The 25,507-nt window shown below is 50.4% G+C and overlaps 2 protein-coding genes across 3 annotated transcripts in view; one reads left to right on the top strand and one right to left on the bottom strand.

The window, feature by feature from the left end:
* Window positions 1-24,197, bottom strand: part of UBTD1 (ubiquitin domain containing 1) — a 52,035-nt gene extending 27,838 nt beyond the window's left edge. The window contains exons 1-2 of one of the 2 annotated variants that reach the window (XM_033130421.1): window positions 23,785-24,197; window positions 19,401-19,439 (exon numbers count right to left, since the gene is read on the bottom strand). In XM_033130421.1, coding sequence (XP_032986312.1) covers window positions 19,401-19,439; window positions 23,785-23,854 — 109 coding nt within the window. In that variant the 5' untranslated portion in view covers window positions 23,855-24,197. The remainder of the gene's footprint in view (window positions 1-19,400; window positions 19,440-23,784) is intronic. The other variant, XM_033130422.1, reaches the window with a different exon arrangement.
* A 482-nt stretch (window positions 24,198-24,679) lies between these two features.
* Window positions 24,680-25,507, top strand: part of MMS19 (MMS19 homolog, cytosolic iron-sulfur assembly component) — a 30,913-nt gene continuing 30,085 nt past the window's right edge. Inside the window, 1 exon segment of the mRNA XM_033130420.1 lies at window positions 24,680-24,834. Within this exon segment, the coding sequence (XP_032986311.1) occupies window positions 24,723-24,834 (112 nt within the window). The 5' untranslated portion in view covers window positions 24,680-24,722.

Consider the following 25,507-nt stretch of genomic DNA (forward strand, 5'->3'; position numbering starts at 1 on the left):
CACCAAAGGGAAGCAGACCCCGCTCCTGCAGAACCAGCAGGTGGGAGACACACACAGAAGCCCAGGTGAGCTCTCCAAGCTCACTGAGTGTAGACCCCACCCCCTTCACCAGGACACAGGGAGAGGCAACGAGGCAGCACACAGGAACGCACTCTGCAGAGGGCCAGGCTGACGCAAGGAAGGACGTTCTCCTCATTAGAGCCATCAAAAGCTAGCTTCGCTCGAGGAAAGCCCAGCTGACCTGACTCAACAAGGGTGCTAAGTGGAGCAACTCCATACCAGGTGGGCAGTTAGACAACATTGTGGTTTAGGCTTTTCCAACTCTAATGTCCTGTCATAACGCTCTGAAGTAGAAGAGGCGATCTCCTCTGTCTTAGAGGACTGAATTCCAATCAGTTGTCACCTGCTCCCGTAGCCTTCTGCAGTTTACAAAAGGGCTCCCACATATATCAACTCACTTGATGCTGTGGCAGCTCTAGCACTACCCCACAACCCTCTACATCCTGGAGCCAGCTGTGTGGCCACAGGAAGTCAGTAAGGCAAAGCAAAAGTCAAAGGACAATAGATGCCACCGTGTAAACATTGGTAACGCCATGGAGCTCAAAGAGGTACGCCCACCAGTCTGCCCTCCCCAGAAGCCCATCAGAGCGCCAGCCTCCTTGCCAGGGCCCAGGGACTGGCCAGGTAGTTGTGTGGCCCATTCCAAAGGCAGCCAGTCACACATTGCTGCCCACCTCCTGTTGGAGGAAACCTGGGCCCAGCCCTATAATTGTGCTTCAGAAAAAACGAGAGAACAGAACGCAGAGATCCAGGCTGGGCTGATGCAGGGGTCTGGATACTGCTGCTCGTGCCTGGCTAAGGGTGGCCTGCACAGGTCGATTCAGAAAAAGCTCCTACCAGGCTAGGGCAGGAGAGCTGCAACTTTTGCAGAACCAGATCCCATTGATGCCGGGAGGTCTCTCAGAGGGCAGCCCCCTTCTAATTTCAGATTGCTCTCCTTCAGGAAGAGAAACCGCCCTTCTGGGGAACAGAAAACTACCTTCATGAAACTTCTACCCACGAGTACCAGCTCTGTCTTCTGAAACCACATGACAAAATCTCTAAGCAGCTCCGTGTAGAGGTTAAAATCTCTTAGCAATTACCAGCTCGGGAGTCAGAGGCCCGTTCCACATCCCAGGTGGTGACCCTGGACGGATCATCTAATCTAAGCTCCAGTTCTTTCCCTAATTAAGTAGATGATAATATCCTCCTCTTTGGATACTGGTGAGGATTAAATGAGATTGTATCTATGTAGCCCCCAGCACAGTACCTGGCACTTAGGAAAGACTCAACAAATGTTAATAATAACACAACTGTTTTTTGAGAATTTAAACACTGTCTTCCTGATCTCCCTGCGCCTTTGTGTTTTCTTGCTAGGCAGTCCCAGTTCCTAAAGGCACGATTTCAAGTTCCCCATTCATCCCTTAGTTGCTCTATCTCTTGGCAGCTGTGGCACAAAGGCAGGCCTTGGGCAAGAGGACAGAAAACCTGGGTTAGTATTTGGACAGCCTTCCTGAAGATGCTGGAGGGGCCTACTCAATCTCTAAATTGTACTGAGCACCTCCAATGAGCCAGGCATCGTGCTAAGCACTGCAGGCTCACCAGTCAGTAAGAGCTAGAGTTTAGTCCAAGAGCTAGAGTTTAGTTTACTCCATAAATTTATGGTCCATATGCATCCAAGCACTTAGAACAGAACTCGAATGCCATGTCCTCAAGCATGCCCTGCTCCCTTCCTTCCCCAAGGTGAGCAGAACTCTCCACCCAGCAGAATCTTCTTCCTTAATCCGCCATCATTTACACGTGAGGCCATTATCACTACCTGTGGGATGTTCCAGGTGAGAAGACAAAGAACGTTAAAGGTCTGTGATATTCCAAATGAACAAGATGAGCACAGAACTCAGCACAAAGTAATAAGCACTCATCCTGGGAGGCTGACCGGAAGCTGGCTGGCCCTACACCTAGGTCCCTGGCCCAGCTTCCCCAGAACTCCCTCCTAATGGTCCGTCTCTCTCCGAGGACACTGGGGAAGGGACATCTGCTATGGCAAGAAGGTGAGAGCAGAGATTCACCACCTACAGTTATGGAAGGCAGACTGGATACTGCTACTAGGCCAGCCAGCCTAGTAGCTCAAGACAGTGCTCCCAATTCAGCCTCCCTGCCTTTTTTCCTTGAAAGGGAAAATACCTCCTCACTAGAGGGAGAAAAGCTGAAGTGGCCATTTGCTTCTTCCAATGGCTTCTTTTCCTTCCAGGATGGCATCAAGCTCTTTGCAGTCCAAGGCCTCCACTTACGCAGTTCCTTGTGCCCAGCGTAGGTAAGCACCCCCACCCCCTGGCTTGTGCCCAGCACATGACTGCCAGGACCAGGGCCCAGTGGAGGTGGAAACCTAGCTCATATTCGCTCACCAGCAATGGGCCCTGGCAGGGCTGCTTCTGCCCAGAGCAGGCATCTTTTCCTAATTCACCTAAAAGTGTCTCAAGGGCCAGCAAGAAGCCCTAGCCAGGGCTGGGGCCACATGAGACAAACATGGCTACCTCTGTCTCAGCCTTCAGGTGTTACCTTAGGGCTCCTTTTCAGGGAAGTCTTCTTGATTCTCCACCCCAAAATAATTCATTTCCCCTACCCTATAATTCTCTCCCAACACCCTCTTCTCTTCTTCATAGCATGTGTTCCATTTTGATTACTTGAGCATAATCTGTCTTCCCACTATTCTGTGGGTGACATGAGGGAAGGGCCATATTAGTTTTGTTCAGCTGTGACCTGGCGCGTAGAAACTCAATGCACGTCGGCGCTATAGAGGTATGTGATTCAGATGAGCCTTGAACTCCCCAGGACTGGGCCTCTACACGAGCTATCACCTCCAGCCGGCATCCAGCAGGAAGTGAGTGGTACGGCCATCGGGTAGGCCACCCACAGCCCCGAGAGGGTTTCGTCCAACTGAGACGAGGCAGGCAGGATGCCCCATACAGTGCACACCGTCCTCAGAGACCTCCAGTAAATAGCTGAGGGGCTGCAAGACACAGAATGACAGGACACTAAGGTCTCCTGTTAGAAGACCATTTTTCTCAGCCTTTTAAAGCACACTCCCTCTGTGGGGACAGAACCAGGAGGGCAGTTTCCAGGCTCTCGGCCTCCCGTGGAAAGGTGCTGGCTCAGGTAGTAAATGGCCATCAACTGTGATTGGATGGCCATCAGCTGTGGCTAGTTGGCCGTCAGCTGTAACCAGTGACCATTAGCCACTAATATAACTGCTTTGACTACGCTAGCAGAAAAATGGGGGCTAGCAAGAAGATGGTGGCTAAACTAGCAAGCGTGGATTGCAGAGAAGCGGATTACTAGCAAGTGAGATTGTTTGGCAGAGACAAGTGGATGGCAGGTTGCGGATAGTGTGGCTCCTGCCTCCTGTGTCTCCAACCCAGCCGCCAGTGAGGCTATAGTGGCATGACTCCCCTACCTATGGCTCCGTGGGTGTTCCTTTTTGGCCTCACCATGTCCTGCGTTCTTATGTGGGAAGCGGGACCAGAGACCCTGCGTGACTCACTGCACGACACATGGCACAGCGAGCAGGGTAGGGTGCCAGCCAAAGCTCTCCGAAGGACGGTGGAGCAGTTTGTGCGTATGAACACTCAGTCCCTGGAAGACCAGGAGGAGCAGCTGCTGGAGAGCGGGACCCCCGTGGAGGGGTGGAAAGACGTGGACAGTTCCCCAACCAGCATAGGCCGGAGAAAGCGAAGGTTGTTGCAGCCCTGTGAGCTGGGAAGTGCTTGCTGAGGCAGCTGGGATGCAGGACTTGTAGTCCCAAGAGGAAACACTTGCTGAGTCCTCCGTGGGAGATGAGGGTGAGGTCAAGGTCATCCCTCACCCCCAGGACAGCCCTGGCGAATGACTATGGACAATGGGGAATTGCCTTCTATCCCTAATTTAATGGACCGCTTGACTGTTTGCTTGGGAATGTACCACCATGTATTGGAACTGGTGGATGTTTGCTTTTGAGTCTCGACTGGCCACCGTCAAGAATACGTGAGAGCCCTGGCTGAGTCTAGGAGGTCTGGCTGTGCCCAGAGAGTGGCAGTGCCCTGAGAGCCCTGGCTGAGTCCAGGAAGTCTGGCTGAGCCCAGAGAGAGTGGCAGTGCCCTGAGAGCCCTGGCTGAGTCCAGGAAGTCTGGCTGAGCCCAGAGAGAGTAGCAGTGCCCTGAGAGCCCTGGCTGATTCCAGGAAGTCTGGCTGTGCCCAGAGAGAGTGGCAGTGCCCTGAGAGCCCTGGCTGTGCCCAGGAAGTTGGGCTGTGCCCAGAGGGAGAGTGGCAGTGCCCTGAGAGGCCCTGGCTGTGCTCAGAGTGTGGAACGGTGTTGGCTCAGGTAGTAAATGGCCATCAACTGTGATTGGATGGCCATCAGCTGTGGCTAGTTGGCCATCAGCTGTAACCAGTGAGCCATTGGCCACTAATATAACTGCCGTGGTTACGCTAGCAGAAAATGTGGGCTAGCAAAGAGATGGTGTCTGAGCGAGCAGGAGCGGATTGCAGTTAGCACGGCGGATTGCAGTTAGCACGGCGGATTGCAGCTAGCCAATGAGGTTGGTTGGCAGAGAGAAGTAGACGGCAGGTTGCAGATAGTGTGGCTCCTGCTTCCTGTGTTTCCAACCCAGCCGCCAGCGAGAATATAGTGGTATGACTCCCCTGTCTATGGCTCCATGGGTATTCCTTTTTGGCCTCACCATGTCCTGCATTCTTATGTGGGGGGCAGGACCAGAGACCCCGCATGACACCTGCATGACACTCTGAGCCTCAGTTTCCCTCAACTGTGAGATCATGATAATACAGCTTGCCTCACCAGTCTATTGTGAAGATTAAATGAGAAAATTACATGTAAAATGTTTAGCACAGCATCTAGAAAATGATAAGTGAACACACAAAGTATTTACAAGTGTTAGCTTTATTATTTGTATTACTCTTATCGTTTCCCAGGAGGAATGCAGGCAGCTGGATGGGCAGCCCAGAGGCACCTGGCAGACCTCTCGTTCTTATTTCCTATTTATTGTCACAAATGACATGACCTCCATTGCTGAGGACAAGACAACTAGGCAGGCCCGTGAAACGCACAGCTGCTGTGTTTAATACTCCGAGGGGCCCGCGTCTGGAAATGAGCTAGCAGGAGAACACCAAGTCTTGCTTGGTGTGGGGGGAACAGGAGACTCCAACAGAGGCCAAAAGGGCCGGAGGGGGAGGAAGAGGACGCACAGGGGAAAGACTCAAACCAGAGACACTGTGCGGACAGGAAGCCAGCCTTCTAGGAGAGAGGAAGCTGCAGGTGAGCCATGGGGAAGCCAGGAAGGGCAGGATGTGGGCAGCAGGGGAAAGCTGGGCCACATCCTGAGGAAGGGGCAGCTGGAGAGAGAACCACGCTGCCGGGCGCTGCTGGACGGACAAAGGTCGGGACAGGACGAAAGGGAGGGCCACAGGCGCTCTCACTGATTGACCTCGGGTCCCCTCCTCAAGCCTCCTCTGCCCCCCACCCCTGATTTCACAAGCCCCAGGATTTCACCAGTATTCCAGGCACTGCCACCATCTACTGTCCCCATCTGGGTCCTCTTCTAAGCCAGTGGCAAAACAGGATGCAGGTTTCATCATTTCCCCTTTCCTGGGAACTTTGGAACAACCGCTCTGTGGTTTTCTCAGGGAACAGGCCTGGGAGGCCCACAGGGAGGAGAAATCACCTTCCAGTTCCACACTGAAATGTGCATGGGTTAAGCTGCCCACACCCGCACCCTTCCCCAACTGTTCTGTTCTTTCTCTTGGAAGGAGAGCTCAGCCTCAGTCCTGCCCAATGGGCTCTACCCACACACAGCACCCAGCAGGGAAATGCTGGAATTAGGTGGGGTTGAACTAATCCTCGACCTAAGCAGTCATTCAGGCACCCCCAGATTCACTTCCAGACGAGCACTATTCTCAACATCACACCAGGTCACATGGAATCAGCAGCACTGTCACCCACCTGAGGGGCTGGGCTGGCTGCACAGAGCCAGTGTCAGGCCACGTCAGGTCACGTGGTGGCGGGTCTAGGAAGAAAGGGTCCCTGACCTCGCAGAGGGATCACACGCAGGACATCACACAGGCAGCAACAGAAAAGGCTGCCTACATCTGCACCGGCCTTTCCTGTGTACAAAGCATCGTCGTATGCATCATCTTTGACCGTCCCCACGTCTCTATCATTCCCACTGGGAAGATGAGGAAGTGGAGGTGACTTGGGCAGGGTCATAGATCCTGCGAAGCAGAGGTGGTGGGCCCATGACGCATTCTCCAGCTGTCTCCTCCTTTACCCCAGAACTTCCCTTTCTGCTTTAAATGTATGCAATTCTCCCAACTGAGAAGAACAAGCGCTCCAGTAGCCCTGCTGCTCCGGGGCTAACAATCTCTCTTCTCCAAGTGCCCAGTGTTGCCAGGCCCTCCCCAATGCTCCCACCCTGCCAGCCACATCTCTGGCCCTCCCTCTGTTTTGGTCAACCTGTCACCCAATCCTGTGGACTCTTTCTTCAAAGGGGCTTCTGTACCCGTCACTTCCACTCCCAACATGTTGACACAGAGCCTTTCCCTCCGCCTGAGCACTGCCAGCCTCCTGCTTGGCCTCCGTCTCCCATCCTGCCTGAGACACCTTTTCATCCTGTGGGTCCAGAAGGACACTCTGAAGTCCCCTGCATCCCCTGGTCACGTGCTCCTAGTGGCTCCCCACTGCCTGCACACTCCTGCCCCACAGCTCACTTTCAAGGCGCCTTCCAGGCCTTCCTGGCCCCTCCCCAAAGCACACACCTGCCCCTGGCCTCTCCCTGCACCCCTGCTTTAGCTTCAGCTGGTCCTCCTCCTAAGGCTCCTCCTCTATTCCATCCTTCGAGGCTCCACTCTCCTGAGTCCGCAAGCATCCTGACTGAAGAAGATATGAGATTGTTTCTCAACATCTGTCCTGCCTGAAGCTCTGAAAGGGCCCCTCCCCACACTAGCTGCCTGGACCTGGGTGGTCCTGTGACCCAGAGAAGCCAATCCACTGGCTGCCAAAACTCGGCAGTGTGCTCAGCCATGGAACAAGCCGATGAGTAAGAGAAGACTGGGTCTACAGAGAGGGAAGCCAAGAGCAGATGCTCAGATGAAAGCAGAGAGGCCACCAGCCCCCAAAAGACAGCCGCTTCCCTCCCTGACTGCTCTCCAGTCCCAGCTCCCATGAGACTGGGCTGCCTCACCGTAATCCTACCAACAATCCCTCTTTCCCTGAGCTAACCTGGAGGGGCCTCTGTTCTCTGTGTGGAACACTGTCGACACTAGCTGGGGGAGCCCCGAAACCCGCATGTGACAGCCCTACCTGTAGGAGCCGTACTGGGCAACAAGCAGGCTCTGCTGAGGGGCACTTTTCTTGTCTCCCCGTCTGATCAGTAAGTGTTTCACACACACCTGGTTTCCTCCCTGGGGCCAGGGCTCCTCAATTAGGGCTGGAGGAGCAGACAGTTTTGGGGCTGTCTGAGCGGCTCACCAGTTCTCTTCTGAAGCTGCCCCCAATCCACGTAGGGTTAGGACTGGCCCCTGCCAGGCATGTTTTGTTGCATGTGACATCATCCCCTGACCAGGGCAGAGTGGGCCAAGAGTAGAGACGTGAACCAAGCTGGTCCAATCGAACTCGCTCCCCTGGGAATCTGGACTTTGGACTAGGAGATGTCAGTCTGTCTGAGTGTGGCTGGAACTGGAGCAGAAACACTTGGGACAGTGTGGGCTGAGGAAGGAAGAAGCCAGGCTGCAGAGACAAGAGACAAAGGGAGACTAACAAGATTTTTCTAGTCCCTGCTTAAAGCAGGAATCCTGCAATGGGGTCCTGAGCACCCCCTGAAATCTTATAATAAATCATCTGTTTTGCTTAAGCTAGGTTCAGTTGGTTTCTGTTACTTGCAATTAAGGGGTCCTAATACAGCTGGGATCTCCCTTATGCTCCTCCAGGAATACAAAGCAGGGACTCGACAAACAAACTCACTGAATGAGGGAAAACTAGCCCCAGCTTTTGGCTTTCTGATTTCTGCCAAAGGCACCGCTGTGCCCTACAAATACTCCACGTATAAAATGTGTAACTCAGCTCTAGGCAACTTAAATTCAACGTATTTTCCTTGGCTGAAATGCGTTATATCCTCATTTTGATCTCTTCTGTGGGACAATCTGGCACTAAAAGGAAAGGCAGGTGGGAGGAGGCCAGCAAGTCAAACTGGATTCGCAAACTCTGTTAACCCTCCGACTACCCCACTACAAACAACTCTGCCCCGAGATCTCTTTCCCTCTGCCACCCTCCCCCCGACCCCGTCTACCCAAGATGACCATCATCTCCAAGAGGTCACAGCAACCCTGCTGATGGGTCATTTATGCCAGAGGCCATCACAAGGCCAGACCCAGGAATCCCAAAACTGGAGGAAACCTCAGAGGGTTGTCTTGCCTAGTGGTTTTCGAGCTGTGTGCTCTGCGGGACCCCAAGACTTCAGGGGACTCTCTTGAGGCCCTGGTCTCCTTGACATCACCAGTGCAGTGCGCATTTGGTTGTATATATCAAGCTACCTAGTAAGCTCGCATCTGAAGGTGTTCTAGTGGCTTAAACAAATAGTACAAAATTCCTGTTCCAGACCAATTCCATCATTCAGATGAGTCAGGGAATCAGGTCGTGAGGCCGGAATCAGGTGCTAAGAGGCAGAGCTGAAGGAGAACTTTGGCCGCCTGACTCTCCCGCTGCCTTTCTCGCGAGGCTGATCCTTTAGTCTCGCTCGGGCCTGGGAGGGGCCAGAAGCCTGGTCCCGAGTGGGAGAGCACTGGCGAGGGAACACAGGGAGAACAATACCGCGCCCACCATTGGGCCCGGAGTCCGAGGTGACCCTGGCGGCAGTGGCAGAAGGGCAGCGCTAAACAGCCAGAACAGTACGGAGCTGTCCTGATGCTAGTCCTCCGCTATATATAGTTTCTCCCCTGAAATGACCTCAAGCATCAGCAAAGCTTGTGGTGTGGCAAAACTGGCTATGTGTCCCCAACTGCAGAGGAGGGGAACTCTGCTGAAAAATCCGGGTGATAAATGGGAAAGAAAGGAGCCTGTGGGGTGGGGGGTGAGGGGAGGCAAACTTTTGAGATCAATCCGGAGAGATTCTTTCCCCTGAACCTCTGGGCAGCAGCAGAGGAGCGAACCTGAGACTCTTGTGGAGTGAGTCAGTGATGAAATCTGCGTCCTGAGTCTGGGATGCTGCAGCCCCTCCCTGCGTCTTCACCGGCTCTAGTCTTGGCTGCTCGCAGATGTTGGGTGTCTCTTCCCAAACCGCATCATTCATCTGCACCCCACGTGCAGGAACCAGCAGAGGCTCTCTTTGACCTAAATGCCTCCGTTTATTATCAAGACCTTCCCTAACCTTGGTGTATGGAGCCAATTTGATTCTATTGCCAAAAAGAAAAGAAAAAGAAACAAAGAAAAGAAAAGCTAGAAAGATAAACACCAAATGAGGAATGGGGACTTTCTCTGGGTGCTAGGAGTATGACGATTTTCTTCTTTGGGCCTTCTGGTATTGTTCACATTTTTTTACATGAACACATATCACTTTTACAATAGAGAAAATCTTATTACTTGCTTCTCTCTAACCTTACCTTCCCAACCCTCTTCCCTTACCCTTAACACCTGCCCTATCCCACCTCAACTCTTTCTAAAATGTCTACACATTGCCTTTGTCTCTACTTGTCTACACATTGTCTTGCTTCAAATGGTATCTCACATTTGTCTTTGCTTCCTCCCCTAGATAGACGGGAAACCATCATGGATGGTGAGACATACATGTATAATATGTGCACAAATATAACATGTTTGCAGGAATGAGCCAGGATGTAGCAGAAAGGACACAGGAAATGGAGTCAGATTTCCTGGTATTATGAGCCTCCTGATATTATGAAGGCTCCATAATACCAGTTCTACCTCTAACCAGATACCAGTTCTACCTCTAACTTCGAAGGGAAGACCAATGGCTTGGCCAGCGGCTTAACCTCTGTGAACCAGTTCTTCCAGCTGAATTCATTATAATTGCCAATTCCCTTCCCCTAAAAGATTAAGGATGGGTTCTGAGCAAGACTGCCAATCTCACAGCTTTTAAACAAAGGATCATTTCACCTGTAACACTAAGGCCCCAGATCCAGCCTACAAAAGGGTGTTCCCATCCATATCTAAACTAGCACGGGAAGTGGAGAGGTGTGTAGCACTCATGAAGAACGGCCTGTAAGCTCAAGTCTCTCCTTGGACACTTCTCTGGTACAGGGTCTTTGGCACAGACCAGTGCCCAAGGAACGGTGCTCTCAAAAGTAGCAGGCTGAGCACCTCTGTCCAGGGCTGCAGGAAAAGTGACTGATGGTCAACAATGAGCCGGACATCCAGGCCCTGGATCTTCCATGGGACATATGTCACAGCAGGACAGAGCTACCCTCAGCTTCAAACAGGAGGGGTCAGATGCAGATCAAAGGACCCGATGAAGCTTTCCTTCTGCCTATCGACTCCAAAAACTAGCTCATCCTGCATCCCAGGGAGGGGGCCCAAATAACATACAGCATGTGAAGGTTTTAAAAATTCATTTGGGGGGCCGGCCCGGTGGCTCAGGCGGTCAGAGCTCCATGCTCCTAACTCTGAAGGCTGCCGGTTCCATTCCCACATGGGCCAGTGGGCTCTCAACCACAAGGTTGCCAGTTCAACTCCTCAAGTCCCGCAAGGGATGGTGGGCTCTGCCCCCTGCAACTAGCAACGGCAACTGGACCTGGAGCTGAGCTGCGTCCTCCACAACTAAGATTGAAAGGACAACAACTTGACTTGGAAAAAAGGCCAGGAAGTACACACTGTTCCCCAATAAAGTCCTGTTCCCCTTCCCCAATAAAATCTTTAAAAAAAAAATTCATTTGGGGCCTTGGTAACAGTAAGTTTCCAGCCAATAAGCCCCCCACCTCCTCAGCAATCTGCCCTGGATTGGGCCACAAACAAGAATATTACACTGGGCCAGACCTGGGTTACCTCTGGGTTCTGTGAACCTGATGTGAGAGCACAAAGGAAAGAAGGGCACACAGCCACCAGAGAAGTCGGCCTGGGGCACAAACATGGCATGCAGAGCACCTCCAGCTCCCCAGCCTCCTCAGCTCACCCTGGACCCTGCGCATTGTGCGTCACGGTTCTGCCCACTGGGTGTGCCCAAGCAGAAATGGGTTTGGAAAAAATAAAACCAAATCACAGAAGCTCTGGTATTACGCAGTCCATTACACTGTGAGTTTCTTGAGGAAAAAGGAATGCATGTTCCACGATGTGCCCCACGGACAGCACAGTCCCGTGCATGGGACAAGGAAGGCGCAAGGAATATTTAGAGGCAGTTTCCCATAGTGGTTAACATACAGGCCCGGGGATTCAACTACCAGGATTCAAACAGCAGTTCACCTGCTGTCATGGGCAAGCATCTTAACCTAAGCCTCGGTTTCCTCCTCTGTAAGGTGGAGGTAATTATGCCTACCTTAAAGGCTCATGTGAAAACTGAAGGCAATGATGTCAAACACCTAGCAGGGTGCCTCACACATCTGTGGCCGAAAATTAATAAATGGTACTGATTTCAGTAACGATGATTTCTAGAGCTGCTGGGAGGTTTTGGGAAATGAGATGCTCAGGTCACATGACCGTTTAGTTGGAGAAACAGTGCAGTCGCTAAGTAAAAATCCAATGCCCTGTGTGATCTCCCATTATACAGAGGACAGTGTGGTCTGTTTCCCAGACACAGCATGGGTGGCGGAGGTGGAGGAGGGACAAATCCATGAAGATTGTCACCAAGTGCACTTGCTCGCACATTCAGGATATGTGCTGTGAGAACTGGCAGAAGTAGACTATTTACTAGTCATGGGTGGCAATGACGTCAGTAAACCAGCTATACCTGTTTAGGGTCCAGTGAGCCCTTAAGTTGAAATTGACAGTGAGGCAGCTATTGCATGGAAGGAACCCAGGGCCAAAAATAAAAAGCTGTGGCTTGGAATCCAAAATCTTTCGTTTCTCAGTGTGATTCTGAACATGATAGTGAAAATCACTGAGCCTCTCCCCTAAAATGAGGACAATCTCACCCTCTGTGAATTATCAGGAAGATTAGATGAGATGTGCATAAAGTACCTACTGCAGCGTCTGCCACACTGTCGGTGCTCAAGAAATAACAGTATATAATAATTATAAAACAACTGTTTTCTTTTTTTAATATAGTTGCAGGGGGCTGTGTATCAAGTGTGGAAAGTGGCTCTGCCATGGATGTTTATTGCCAGTTTCTTGGAAGTTCATGGAGGAAGTGTTTACAGTTGACAAAGTGTATCAGAGAAATGTGGGCGACTCCAGGAAGGAGGCTCCAGGAAGGAAGCCCCAGGGGACCCAGAGGTGTGTGCCAAGCTGGAGATGGGCCACAGCACACTGAGGGCACTCCTGAGCCCTGGGCTACCAGGCAAGAAATGTTTGCATGTGTAAGAAGATAACCCAACCATAGCCACTGGTTGTTGCTGGAATCAGCAAGAGTGTGGGGGTGTTGCACAAGATTTGTTACTAAGAAGAGTTGAGGGCGGGTCCGGTGGTTCAGGTGGTTGGAGCTCTGTGCTCCCAACACTGAGGAAGCCGGTTTGATTCCCATATGGGCCAGTGAGCTGCGCCTTCTACAGCTAAGATTGTGAACAATGGCTCTCCCTGGAGCTGAGCTGCCGTGAGCAGCCGGAGGTTGGCGTGAGCTGCCGTGTGAGCTGCTGTGTGCTGCCGTGGGCTACCATGTGCTGCCATGAGCCGCCGATGGCTAGTGTGAGTGGCTGGCAGCCTGTGTGAGTGGCAGGCAGCCAGCCTGAGCTGCCATGGGCTACCGTGTGCTGCCGTGAGCGGCTAGCAGCCAGCGTGAGTGGCCAGCAGCCATTGTGAGCTGCTGGGTGCTGCCGTGGCCGGTGGCCAGCATGAGTGGCCGGCAGCCGGCGAGAGCTGCCGTGAGCTGCTGTGAGCGGCCAACCGACAACTGGAGACCGGCCGCCTCTGCCTCAGCCAGGGGAGAGCACAAGGCTCATAATACCAGGAGGCTCATAATATCATGGGCCAGCGAGCTGTGTCCTACACAACTAGACTGAGAAACAATGGCTTGACCCGGAGTGGCGGGGGGAAGGGAGGCACAAGAAGGGGGGGAAAAAGAGTTGACATTGTCAAGTTTTTGTGAATGATTCACATTTTTAAAAATGAAGCTGGATTGAAGGCTATCTCTACAATAACATCACTCTTGAGCAACTTGCTTCCAACCTGCTTTCCCAAATGAATGATTAGAATAACAAGAACGGTAGAAAATCAGTTAGTATGCGCAGTGGAAGCTAGGTTTTGTGTATAAACTTCATTGGCCGTGCCTCTCAACTTGGAGGGAAGAGAAAGGATGGGGACAGCTGGCTTAAATACAGTGACAAGCATGGTGATAATAGTAAAAAATAATAACTATTTATTGGGTATTTTAATATATCCCAGGCACCATTCTAAGGACTTTATGTGCATTAACTCATTTAATCCTCACAATAACCCTATGAGGTAGGTACTGTTATCTTTATTTTTCAGAGGAGGAAAGTGAGACCCAAAAATCCAAAACAACTTACCCAGGGCTAACGAGCTGAAGGAGCTTGGATAAAAAAATGCAAATGGACACTAAATCCGTAAAACACTTGTTATAACTGTCATAATTACCTGCTACCAAAAGAAAACTGTATCTTATAAACAACCTCAGATTTTGCCAATCAAAAGAAATGCATGGCCAGCCTTTTCTACACACTCCAGGGGAAGGGCTAGAGAGTGGACAAAATCAGGTTTCCCAGGTTCTGTAGGGGAGGCTACAGTCTGCTCCTCCCAACACTCTGGGCTGAACAAGCCAGTAGAATACAAGTCCCCTAAGGAATAATGAACTTTGTCTTAGTTATTGTCATTAATAACTCACTTCCATCATCTGCTAAGCATCTGCTGTGTGTGGGCACCATGCGGATCACTTCATATACTTCACCATATATAATCCTTGAATACACTATGTGGTTGAACTGTTGTCCCATTTTACAGATGTCAAAACTGAGGCTCACCATAGCGACAAAGCACTGCCTTCCATGGCTTCTGCCTCTCTGCTACATAGTTGTCAATAATCCTGGGCAGCTTAACATCCTCACTAACTCTCAGTATCATCATCCATAAACCAGGAAAAATGATTCCTGCCATGCCTACCTAACAGGATGGCTGTGGCGATCAAATGATACATAACACTCGAGAAAGCACTTTGAAAACTGCAAAATGCTGAGCTAAGCAAAGGAGTGTCAGTTTTATTAATTACAAAGAGTGACACCTGATCCTGCAAGCACTTTGCTAATGTGACTGTTGCCTCTTTTCCCTTGGGAACTTGGGAATAATTCTAAGGCACTCTTTTCTTCAAGTCCCAGGCATCTGGGAGTTGGAAAGTGGAGGTTCATTCTGGAAGGAGGAGAAAATGACGTGTGCACTCTGTGTTTCTCTGTAGGAACACAATCTTGGCTGAGATTCTATTACTTCTAGCAGACTCAGCACTCAAACAACATTTAACGCATATTTATTGAACACTTACTATGTGCCAAGCACATGGGAGTCCTAGGTGTGCAGGTTGGGGTCTACGGGCTGGGAAATTAAAAGAGGTGACAGCAATGGGAAGGGAGCAGAGTGGTTATAGTCCCTCGAGCTCTGCAGACTTCCCAGCTGACCTCCCAGATTCTGCTCATGGGGGTTGGAGGAGGGAGCTCACAGCACAACGGAATAAGCTCTGAGCACCGGAATCTGAGTCAAAGTACTTAAACTGGATTCCAGCTCTGCCGCTTCTCAACATCATGACCACCAGCAATCAATTCACCTTCCTGACCATCAGCTTTACCATATGTAAAATGGGTAAAAATGTTCCCATAGGCAAAATGGGGACAATCAAATAAGTTGATTATCTGAATGGACCTAGCATGTTGCCTGAAGGTACTCAATAATAAACTCTTATTTAAAAAACAAAAAACACGTCTTCTCTTCCTCCCATTCCGGTGAAAATAAACTACAGTGGACAAACAGCTCGGGCTCTGAGATCACACCATTTGGGCGCCAGTCCTGGCGTTGCTGTTTACAGCTGTGTGGCCTTAGGTAGGAGATGTTACCTTTCTAAGGCTCGATCTCTTCATCTATAAAAAGGGGATAATAGTGTCTACTCATAGAGTGGTTGTGAGGTCTGACCGAGATACTGCATGTGATGCTCCTGGCTCATGGGAAACACCCAGCAAAGGAGAGCTGTTGCTACTGCATCTCTTCCAGCCCTTAAAAACAACAAAACTCCAAGTCAACGGGCTTGCCTCTAAGACCCAAGCTGCTTGGGGACTGGCTGGCTGCCTAGGCTTGGGCTTTGGTGCCAGCCTCCCAGAGGAGACAGGTACAAATGAGGAGCCATCCCCATCCCCCACTCCCCCAACCTTTACCCTGCAGAAGGTGCTCCAGCCCTTTTCCTGACAGGTTCCTCTTTCCAAGGGCAACAGATATAGAAGTTGCTGGGCTGGGGCTGGTCAGAAGTGTGGATGCACACTGAGCCCCAGCCCCCTTCCTTGTAAGCTCAGAAAGCAGGGAGGTCTTGTCCCCAGAAGCTCAAAAAGAAGCACATGGCCTCGAGCAGCAGACAAACGCCATGTTGCCACGTCACTGTAACACTCCCTACCTTTCACTCATCCCTACATTTTCCATTTGAACTATAGTCCTGCATCCCTCACATGCAAAAGGCAGCTAAAAAACAGTGGTGCTCAACCAGAGTAAGACAGCATTAACATCCTTTGGGAGCCAGATGAAAGATAACACAAAAATGTTTTGCTTAACTGGAGGCATCCATCCATCCACACATCTGTCTGTCTGTCCATCCATCCATCCCAAACATTTGACCACATAGTTAGAAACCCAGAAGCAAGCCAAATTCTGACTTACCAGAAATATGTCACAGACTCTCCCCACCCAAGTTCCCATACTTGCCTCTCTGGGGGACCCCTCAGGCTTCACATTGAGCCCATCTACACTTTCTCTAGGCACAATTCTAACAAGCTCAAGAAATGGGAGGTGTTGCTATTTGAGCCCAGCAGATGGGATCTCAAGAAGTGATCACTATGATAAGTGAGATACCACTTCACACCATCAGGATGGCTACTATCAAAAAAAAAACAAAAAAAAAAAATCCCCCACAGACAATAGCAAGTATTGGCAAGGACGTGGAGCAACTGGAATCCTCATACACTGTAAATGGTGCAGCTGCTGAGGAACACAGTATGGCAGTCCCTCAAAAACATTAAACACAGAATTAACATATGGGTTAGCAATTCCACTTCTGGGAATATACACAAAAGAACTGAAAGCAGGGTCTTAAACATATTTGTACACCCATGTTCACGGCAGCATTATTCACAATAGCCAAAAGATAGACGTGACCCAAGTGTCCGAGGACAGATGATGGATAAGCAAAACGCAGTATATACATACAATGGAGTATTATTCAGCCTTAAAGAGGAAGGAAATTCTGACACATGACACAATATGCATGAAACTTGAAGACATTATGCTAAGAGAAATAAGCCAGACAGAGAAGAACAAAAACCATGTGATTCCAGTTATATACAGTACCTAGAGTAGTCAAACTCTTGGAGACACAAGGAGAATGCTGGTTGCCAGGGACTAAGGGGAGGGGAGACTGGGGAGTTTGTGTTTAATGGGTACAAAGCTTCAGTTTGGAAAGATGAAAACAGTTGTGGAGATGGATGGTGGTGATGGTTGCACAACAGTGTAAATGTACTTAAATGCTACAGAACTGTCCACTTACAAGTGGTTAATTTGGTAAATTTATGTTATGTATATTTAACCACAATTTTTTAAATGGGGGGGAGTGACCACTGACTGACGGAGAGAAAACAGAGCAATAATTATAGGTGGAGACATGAACCCCAAAAGCACAGCAGCAGGGAACCACTTAGTTCAGGGCCTACTGCTCTAGAAACTCGGAAGCCCAGGGGCCTCACGCTGTCATAAGCACAACAGCTGATTAGGCAGGACTCTTTTCATTCAGAGCTCGGAACAAGATTCAAGAGCCTACCCACACCAATACTGCTGCTTGGGACCTGGAGGTAGGTCCCTTTTGAACGGGCTCTCTCCTGGCAACTTCCTCCTGCCAGCCACCAATTCACCACAACCCCTCTTCTTTCAGAGATAAAGGCTTTTGAGAGAAAGCCTTTGTGGTCCCCACCTCCAAGCAGATGCTTTGTACATATAGATGCAAACTCAACACCATCGAGTTGCAAAGAGAGGTTATCATGCTCAGTATACTTTGCTTGGAAGCATATCATCTATTTCAGAAAGAAATAGAAGATTCCTAGGCCTGAAGTATCGTGTTTCCCATCCAAAAATAGTTTTTAAACATTTCTTTTATAGTTTTGCTCTTTAAAAAAAAAGTAAGCTTCAATGATCTGGTGGGGGGGAGGAGGGAATCACTGGCTATGGGTTTGTGTGTAAAAATCCTGTAGCTTTTAATAACAGAAACTTCGTAAGTTCACAAAGTCTCTTTTCATCCAGGATCTCACTTGATTCTTACAACCTCTCTGGGAGGTGGACAGGGTAATAGTCATCGAATTGTACAAATGGGGAAACTGAGGCTCAGAGAGATCAAGAGGCTTGTCCAAAGTCACACACACTTAGGAAGGAGAAGAGAACCAAGGCCTTACTTCCCATCAATGCCAGATGAGGCTCTGGGTTGGGACTTCATATTTGAGCAGATCATACAGCCATGAAAGTAATTTTAAAAACAGTGTTAGCTTATTTTACCCCCATAACATCTCTCTGAAGTAAACTGGAGATATTACCATCTTTTGATTTTTTAAACATAAGATCAACCAAGCACAAACAAATAACTTGCCCAACATCACTCAAGAAAGTGGCAAAGAGACAGACCTCCTCCCTTTTGAACGCACTTGACCTTGACCACTTCCCTACAATGTCTTGACCTTGACACACTCAAAACTTAAAGGCGCTCATGCAGTTTTTATATAGGTTGTACCATATTTCTGTGAACTTGGCAGGGAGTAGATATACCTTTATTCTCTTTTTAATAGCTGGAAAAGAAAAAAGAGGTTAAAGAAATATTTAAGTTCCTTTTCAGCTCTAAAGTTCTATGATTCTAAAAATTCCTCAGCAAGCCAATGAGCAGAGAAGCCTGGAATCCACATCACCCACCTTCCTGCCTCAGTTTATTAGACCACCTCATCCCTGCCCCTTGAGTTAATGACTGCAAATACCAGGTGTGCCTGGGAGGCGGGGCCACTCTTACATAGACGCACACATAAAACGACAAGAAAGTGCTACTGCCTAGCTAGGACCTTAGTAGGGAGCTTCACTCTGCTCTCCTACTGTTTCCCCAAAAATAAGACCTAGCCAGACAATCAACTCTAATGCATCTTTTGGAGCAAAAATTAATATAAGACCCGGTCTCATTTTACTACAATATGAGACCAGGTCTTATATAATGCAATGTAATATAATATAATACCAGGTCTTATATTAATTTTTGCTCCAAGACATGCATTAGAGCTGATTGTCTGGCTAGGTCTTATTTTCGGGGAAACACAGTACTTCAGCCCTAGGAATCTTCTAGCAAGAGCCTTCCAAACCACAAGGAATTATGTCCCAGGTATCAGAGTCCTTCCCCAGGCCTAGGGTGAGAGCGAAGCCAGTCCCAGGAACAGACCACCACTCTGAGGTTAAGTCCCTTCATTAGCTACCTGCCGTAACACCCATCTAATATGGGAGCGCAGTCAGGTCTGCTCATTCCTGCTCTTCTATAAACCTTACCAACTCCATTAGACACACTAATTTCATCCAACAAATATTAGGCACCTACTATACGCCAGGCACTGCTCCAGGTACCAGGGAGTGCACAAATAATCTCTGGCTGCAAGCAGTAGGGGAGACAGCCAATGTCAGATGATGGTAAGTGCCATAAAGAAAAATAAAATTGGGGAGGCTGGTAGATAATGCTGACAGCAGGTGGTAGAGGGAAGGGGGTCAATTTTTAAAAGGATGGACTGGGAGGCCGTGACTGGAAAGGAATGTCTGAGGAGACCTGGAGGAGGAGAGGGAGGAAGGGACCCATACAGCTGGATGAGGGGCTGGATCAGGGGATGAAGTGCAAGAGAAGGCTTCAGAAAGGTAAGCTGGTGGAAATCATTTCGTGTCTTGTAGGCCAACAACACAAAGACTCTGAATGAGATGGGGAGCAAAGGAGCAACAAAATCTGACTTACGGTTTACAGCATCACTCTCGCTGCTGTGCTGAAAATAGTCTGTCGGGAGACAAGGGAGGAAGCAGGAAGGTCAGTAAAGAGGCTGATGGTAGCTTAGATCAGGGTGAAAGTGATGAAGATGGGGAGAGTCAGATTCTGGATGTATTTAAGGCAAAGCCAACAGGATCTATTGATTAAGTGGATGTGGAATGTGAGAGAAAGGGAGGAGACAGGGATGACTCGAGAATTTTAGGGGCCTGGGAAACAGAAAGGATGAAATCACCATTAACTAAGAAGGAAAAGTCTGAAAGGAGCAGGGGGTGGTGACGAGGGCTCATTCTGTTTTGGGCACGTTAAACTGAGAAGCCTTTTAGACATCAGACGTGTTGTGTAGGCTACAGAATATATAAGGCTAGAGTTAGAGAGGATGGGCTAAAATTATAAATATGGGTGTCACCAGCATACTTAATAATACATAATTGTATGTATACTCATACAGGATTTCCATGTATGATCACATGTAATTTGTATGATTATATGTTTATTATCTGCCCCCCTAAACTGTAAGCTCCATGTGGCCAACAACCATGTTTCTTCATAGCCAGCAAGGTACCTGGCATTCTTAGTAAATATTTACTGAGCAAATGGAGAAGTTGCCCAATTACTCTCTCAAGAATAGCTACAGCGGCCCACACAACGAGAAGCTGACTGGTTGCCAAGCCCAACCAGCCCAAAACAGGGCCTTGGGTCTGTCTACCCCAAGCTTGAGATTCCAGAATGTAAGTGGATACGCCTGGCACATCACACAGTCAGATATTTGGGTTTCAGCCCTGCCACATTCTCAAAGGGTGGAGCTGGGCAAGAGACCGGCCTGTTCTACCACCTCTTATTTCAACGTCACCCACTTCATGGGCAGAGATACTGATCTACCCAAGGTACATGTCTGGAATGGCAGAAGCCCCCCAGAGGAGTAAATCCCCAAGTATTCTATGCATCATGCCAGGTGCACCCAGCACCTGAAGGGGAGAACACAGAACCTACTGGGGATGCATTAGGAGTAACAGTTAAAAAAAAAAAAAAAGTGATAATCACAAAACTTGATGAAATGAAAGAATCACCTAATTCTTCTAATGTAAGACGCCTGACCAGTGGGCGTTATGTCTCTGCTTTATCCATCAAGAGACTAGGAAGACAGAAGTAAGGCCAAAGGGTGACATGACAAGGCATAAGATTTCAACTCAATAACTTTGCAGTTTTCAACAGTTGCCTTTGTGAAGAGGATTACAATGGCTCTAATGATGTCGTCTGCCATCTGAGATATTAAAAGTGTGACCCAGAGGGGTTTCATGACTTGCCCAGGGTCAATCTGCTACAGGCCCAGGACTAGAACTCAGGTTCTAGCTCTCTGTTAAGGGTTTCTTCTGTTACACCAGTGACCAAGGAAAGGTAAGAATTACAGTGAGAGCTAGGGGAGTTTTAGGCATTGGCGTTACAACATAAAACTATGTCCTTGTCAAAGGGTAAACTGCAGATGTTACAGGAATGCCAGGTGCACGTGTGAGGTTAAGAAGGATTTCTTCCCTTATACCAAACTTGTCATCTTACAGCATTTTCCCTTGGCTTTGGACACTATGAATAAAGAGCTATTCATAGTGGGACCCAAAGAATTGAACAAATGATATACTAGCAGGTAAAAAAAAAAATGCAGATATATACTTCAGGAAAATGTTTACATGAAAAATTCAAATGGTAGGATGAAGTTGGGTCAGCTTTCTAAAATCAACAAATAACGAGTGCTTCCTCTGTACAAGTCATTGTGCTAAATGCTGTGTGTGTGTGTGTGTGTGTGTGCACGCGTGCAAGTGTGCATGTGCATGGTTATATAAGTGAAAAAGAGAGACAGGCGTGCATGCGTGCGCACGCACGCGCGCGCGCACACACACACAAGGAAGGATAAGACAGAAGCCAGGTCTTCAAGGCTTGCAATGTAGTTGCTGATGTAAGACTATAAACATCAAAGAAATGACTAATAATATGGAGTAGATAATTGTTAAGTGGCATAACGTGTCTGCAGGAGTTCTCAGAAGAAGCAATCAGATCTACAGGGGAGGGGGTGGCACTGTCAGGCAAGGTGCTTCTAGAAAGATATGAGATTTGAGATGGACCTTGAAGGCTAGAAAGGGTCTTGATAAACGGGGAAATGGCACGAGCAAACACTGGCGGCCTTTATTGTCAGGTAAGAGAAAGAAATCATGCCTTAAAAATAAGGACTGGACCAGATTTGAACGACCTTGAAAGTTAAAGTTTTTGTATAAGTGAGGAGGTACAAAATTTTTTTCTGAACATAGAACGATAGGGCTTGAAGCAGGTTAATTTAACAAACAAAACGTCTTCTGGGGGGACCATGGTGTGCAGGCACTGGATGAATGACTGAAGATGATTTTGCCTTTGATGGGGAACTAACTTCAACCTGGGAGATGAGTTGGACTTGAGGTGACAAGCGTGTGAAGTAGAATGTGAAGGGGCAGGTTTGTACCACCTGCTGAAGGAAACACCAGCAGGTCCCAATGACTAACCGGCTGGGAGGCAGAGCACAGGAGGCAGAGAAAGTCAGCAGAGAGAGGTCTTCAAAGTCCAAAGTTAGGCAGCTGCAAGGATGGAAGAGCATAGGGAAGCTGCCTGAGGGGGGAGAGATGCAGAGCTTGGTTTTTAGAAGTGCTGAATCTGAGGATAACTATATCGCAATGTCCAGTGTGCATTCAACGACACGAGTCTGGAGTCTGAGAAGGAATAGTTGAAGATACAGCTTAAGTGTCTCCCCAATGGACAAAGAGTTGTGGGACTGATTAAAATTTCTCTGGAAGGAAGTGTAATGAGAGAAAAAAAAGGAATGTCAAATTGAACCACTGGTGTGCTCACACCTAGGAGGTGATGGCGGATAGGAGTGAGCTGAGAAAAAAAACCAAGATAGTCTAATAAACACCACGAAGGGAAGGGGGTAGAGTTTCAAGGAGGAGAGGGCTGACAGTGAAAAATGCGACAAAATCAATCATGTGGACTGAGCACATAAATAATAAATATTTGTTGAATAAATGAATGAAATAAGGAAGAAAGGCTTTGGGTTTGAGAATCAACTTTCCTCAGTCAGAATGGCCAGGGTTGCCAAGAGGATTTCAATGTTAAATTTTACCCTGTTCTACAAAAACACATATCTTCTTCCACAAGTCATCCTGTCCACAACACAGACATCCTTCCCTGCTTCACCCATGTTTCCCCTCATCCTCTTTCCCAGTTTCCGCAAATCAACCAACACACCTTCGGTGTCCAAGGAGACAGGAAACTCCAACTAGAGTTTCCACTTCATTAACAACTCTGCCTGTGGCTCCTCTTACATAAAGGGATATGTGGCAATTGAGTGGAAGAGGAGACTATGTTCTAGCCCCAACTGTACTACTAACTAGCTGTAAGAGTTTGGGCAAGTTGCTCAACCTCTCTGGATGTGGGCATTTTCACAGATAGGAGGAGGTAGGTCTATTTGGACTCCAGACAAGTTTAGAAGGTGCCTTTCAACTCTAAAGATCACGATTTTAAAAATTCTCAGAAGGTCCCTGCAACAACCTCAGAGAAGGAAGTGAGCACAAGACCCAGGGAACCGACCGTCAGACCTCTTCCCGGGGCGAAGAGCCAGGATAGGAGTGTACCAAGAAAGTGAGAAGGCGCTGCCTGGCCCTCGCGGATGACCAGTTGAAATCCCATTCCCGTGGCTGGAAAGGACCCCAAGGATCCCAACAAACCCGAGGGCTATTCCCACCCCGCACCCCACCTTGTCTAGACTCCCAGACGGACGCGAGGCTCTAAAAAGCCCTGCGGGAAAAATAAAGATTTCTTTCCCAGAGTCCTGCGGTGCTTTTGCAAGTCGGATTCCGGCAGACACGATCTGCAGCCCGATAATGACACAGACAGTCTTGGGAAAGAGCGACTGTTCTCGCCTCGCTCGCTCCGAGTTCTGGGGACGCCTGGCCGCCAGAGCCATGCCCCGACGGGCCGGCGTCGGACCCCGGCCCGGTTGCCCGGCCAGTGGGGCCCCTGGCCCGGGCCCTCCTTCCCTCCGCCGGCCCCGCTGCGGTTTGCAAACATTTCCTGCCCCCGCCCCCACCCCCACCCCCACCCGGAGCTTCCCAGTTGGAGAGAGTTGGGCTCAAAGCCGGGTCAGCGCTCGCTGTTGCCCCAACTAGACTCCCCTGGCGACAGGGCTGGGGAAGGGGACCCCAGTCTGGCTCGGGGGAAGCCATCGGGGAAACCCGGCGCCAGGAGCCATGGGAAGTCGCCTGGGAAGCCCAAGGCTCGGGCAAGGAGGGGACAACTGGCGGGGCGCCCGTGGCCCTGTACCCTTCCCCGTCGTTACCTGCTCGCTTGCGGGGGTGTCCTGGGGCGGCCGGCCTCTCCCGGCGCTGTCTCCCCACGCAGTTGCCCATGCTGGCTCCTCAGCCGGGCCCCATGCACCGGAGGCGGCGGGCTGGTCCGCTGCTCAGCGCTCCGGCCCCGGACGGCGGCGTCCCTGGTCAACGGCTCTTGCCGCCAGCCATCGGGCGCTGCTGGATCTGCCCCCGGGGGCGCGCTGTGCCCCAAAGCCGGCTTCGCCACAAACTTTGCGGCGAGGGGAGAGAGGGAGGTGGCCGACTCCCTAGTACAGTCCCAGGTGGCCGGGCCAGGGGGGCCCGCGACGGTGCCCGGCCCAAGACCAGCTCCGCTGGAGGGGCGGAGAGAGGGGGCGGTCACCGCCGCGGCTACACCCGGCTAGCTCGCGGCTCCGGGCTGGGGCCGGCCCCCCGGAGTCTGTCACTCACCTGCCTAACCCCGCCCCAGCCCGGCCCAGCTCCTTGCCGTGGGCTCGCAGTGCCCCAGCCGCCGCCGCCGCCGCCACCGCCCGCCCCAGGTGCGCATGTGACCGACGGCACCGCCCCCTCGGGCCGGGTCTGATTTTCTCATTGGCTTCCCCCAGGGTGCGTACCGCCCCTCGACCCCACCCAACTAGGGGCCCGCCCCGCCGCCCGTCTCCCGGGTAGCAGGGCCGGGAATTATTCTCCTTCAATGGCCCCCGGCTGCGTGCCCAGCAGCCACCTCCCCTCCCCGCGCCGCCATGGCCACTCCAGGCCCCGCCCCTTGGGGGAGGACCCATCCCACTTCTCCCTAGAACCGCCTGCCTTGGAGCCGGCAGGCACGTGATCCAGGGAGCGCCCCGCCTTCTGCTTCCGCCAGGCGATTGGCTCAGGAGGCGCATGCGCTGAGAGTTCCGTCCCGTACCACCGCCCACTTCCCCTCCCACGGTCTCTAGTTCGCGTCATGGCCGCCGCCGCCACTCTGGAGGCGGTGGCTCCCACAGGCGCCCTGCGGGGCCTCGTGCACGACTTCGTCATGGGTCAGCAGGAGGGCCCCGCTGACCGAGTGGCTGCAGGTACGGCAGACGGCGCTGCGGGGCTTCCGCATGGGGGCCAACGGGAGGGAGCGGCCTCAGAATAGACGTGGGGCGGGAAGGGAGTGAGGGACAGCGGTGACTTGAGAGATTGGTCTCGGGCAGATTGTGAGTACCGCGTGCATAAGAGGCGTAACAGTTACTTGCATCTTCTTTAATACGCCTTTACGCCCCTCGTCTTGGTTTATAGCCACCCTGTGCGCCGGCACGGGTTAGGAGAGTGATTACCATTTCACAGGTGGGAATCCGGCCTAGCGAGGGCAAGAGGCTCGCAGATCAGGCAGGTGGGGGAGCTGGGACGCGGCCCCAGGTCCTCCAGTTCAGAATCTGGTGATCACGTCGCGAAAGCACTTGATCCTGGGAGGTCAACGGGACAAGAAGCATCTTCAGAGGCATCGGCTCCAGTCGCGTGGCATGTTGGGAGGGGCAGGGCGGCCTGATCTTTGACGGGCTGTAATTGGAGAGAGGAGAGAGGCCAGCCTGAGGGGAGTTTGAGATGTTCTACGTATCCTTAAGACTTTCCCTCCGTTTCTTAATAGTAAAGTTCTTGATTAATTTGCTTCATGACTTATGTGGTGTTTGTTTTTATATTTTCCCCAGATCTCCAGTTTCCTGCATTTGACAGGTTCAGGGATCTCTTAGTTCTGACAGCTTA

Source organism: Rhinolophus ferrumequinum, chromosome 16 (genome assembly GCF_004115265.2).
Source record: "Rhinolophus ferrumequinum isolate MPI-CBG mRhiFer1 chromosome 16, mRhiFer1_v1.p, whole genome shotgun sequence".
NCBI lineage: Eukaryota > Metazoa > Chordata > Mammalia > Chiroptera > Rhinolophidae > Rhinolophus > Rhinolophus ferrumequinum.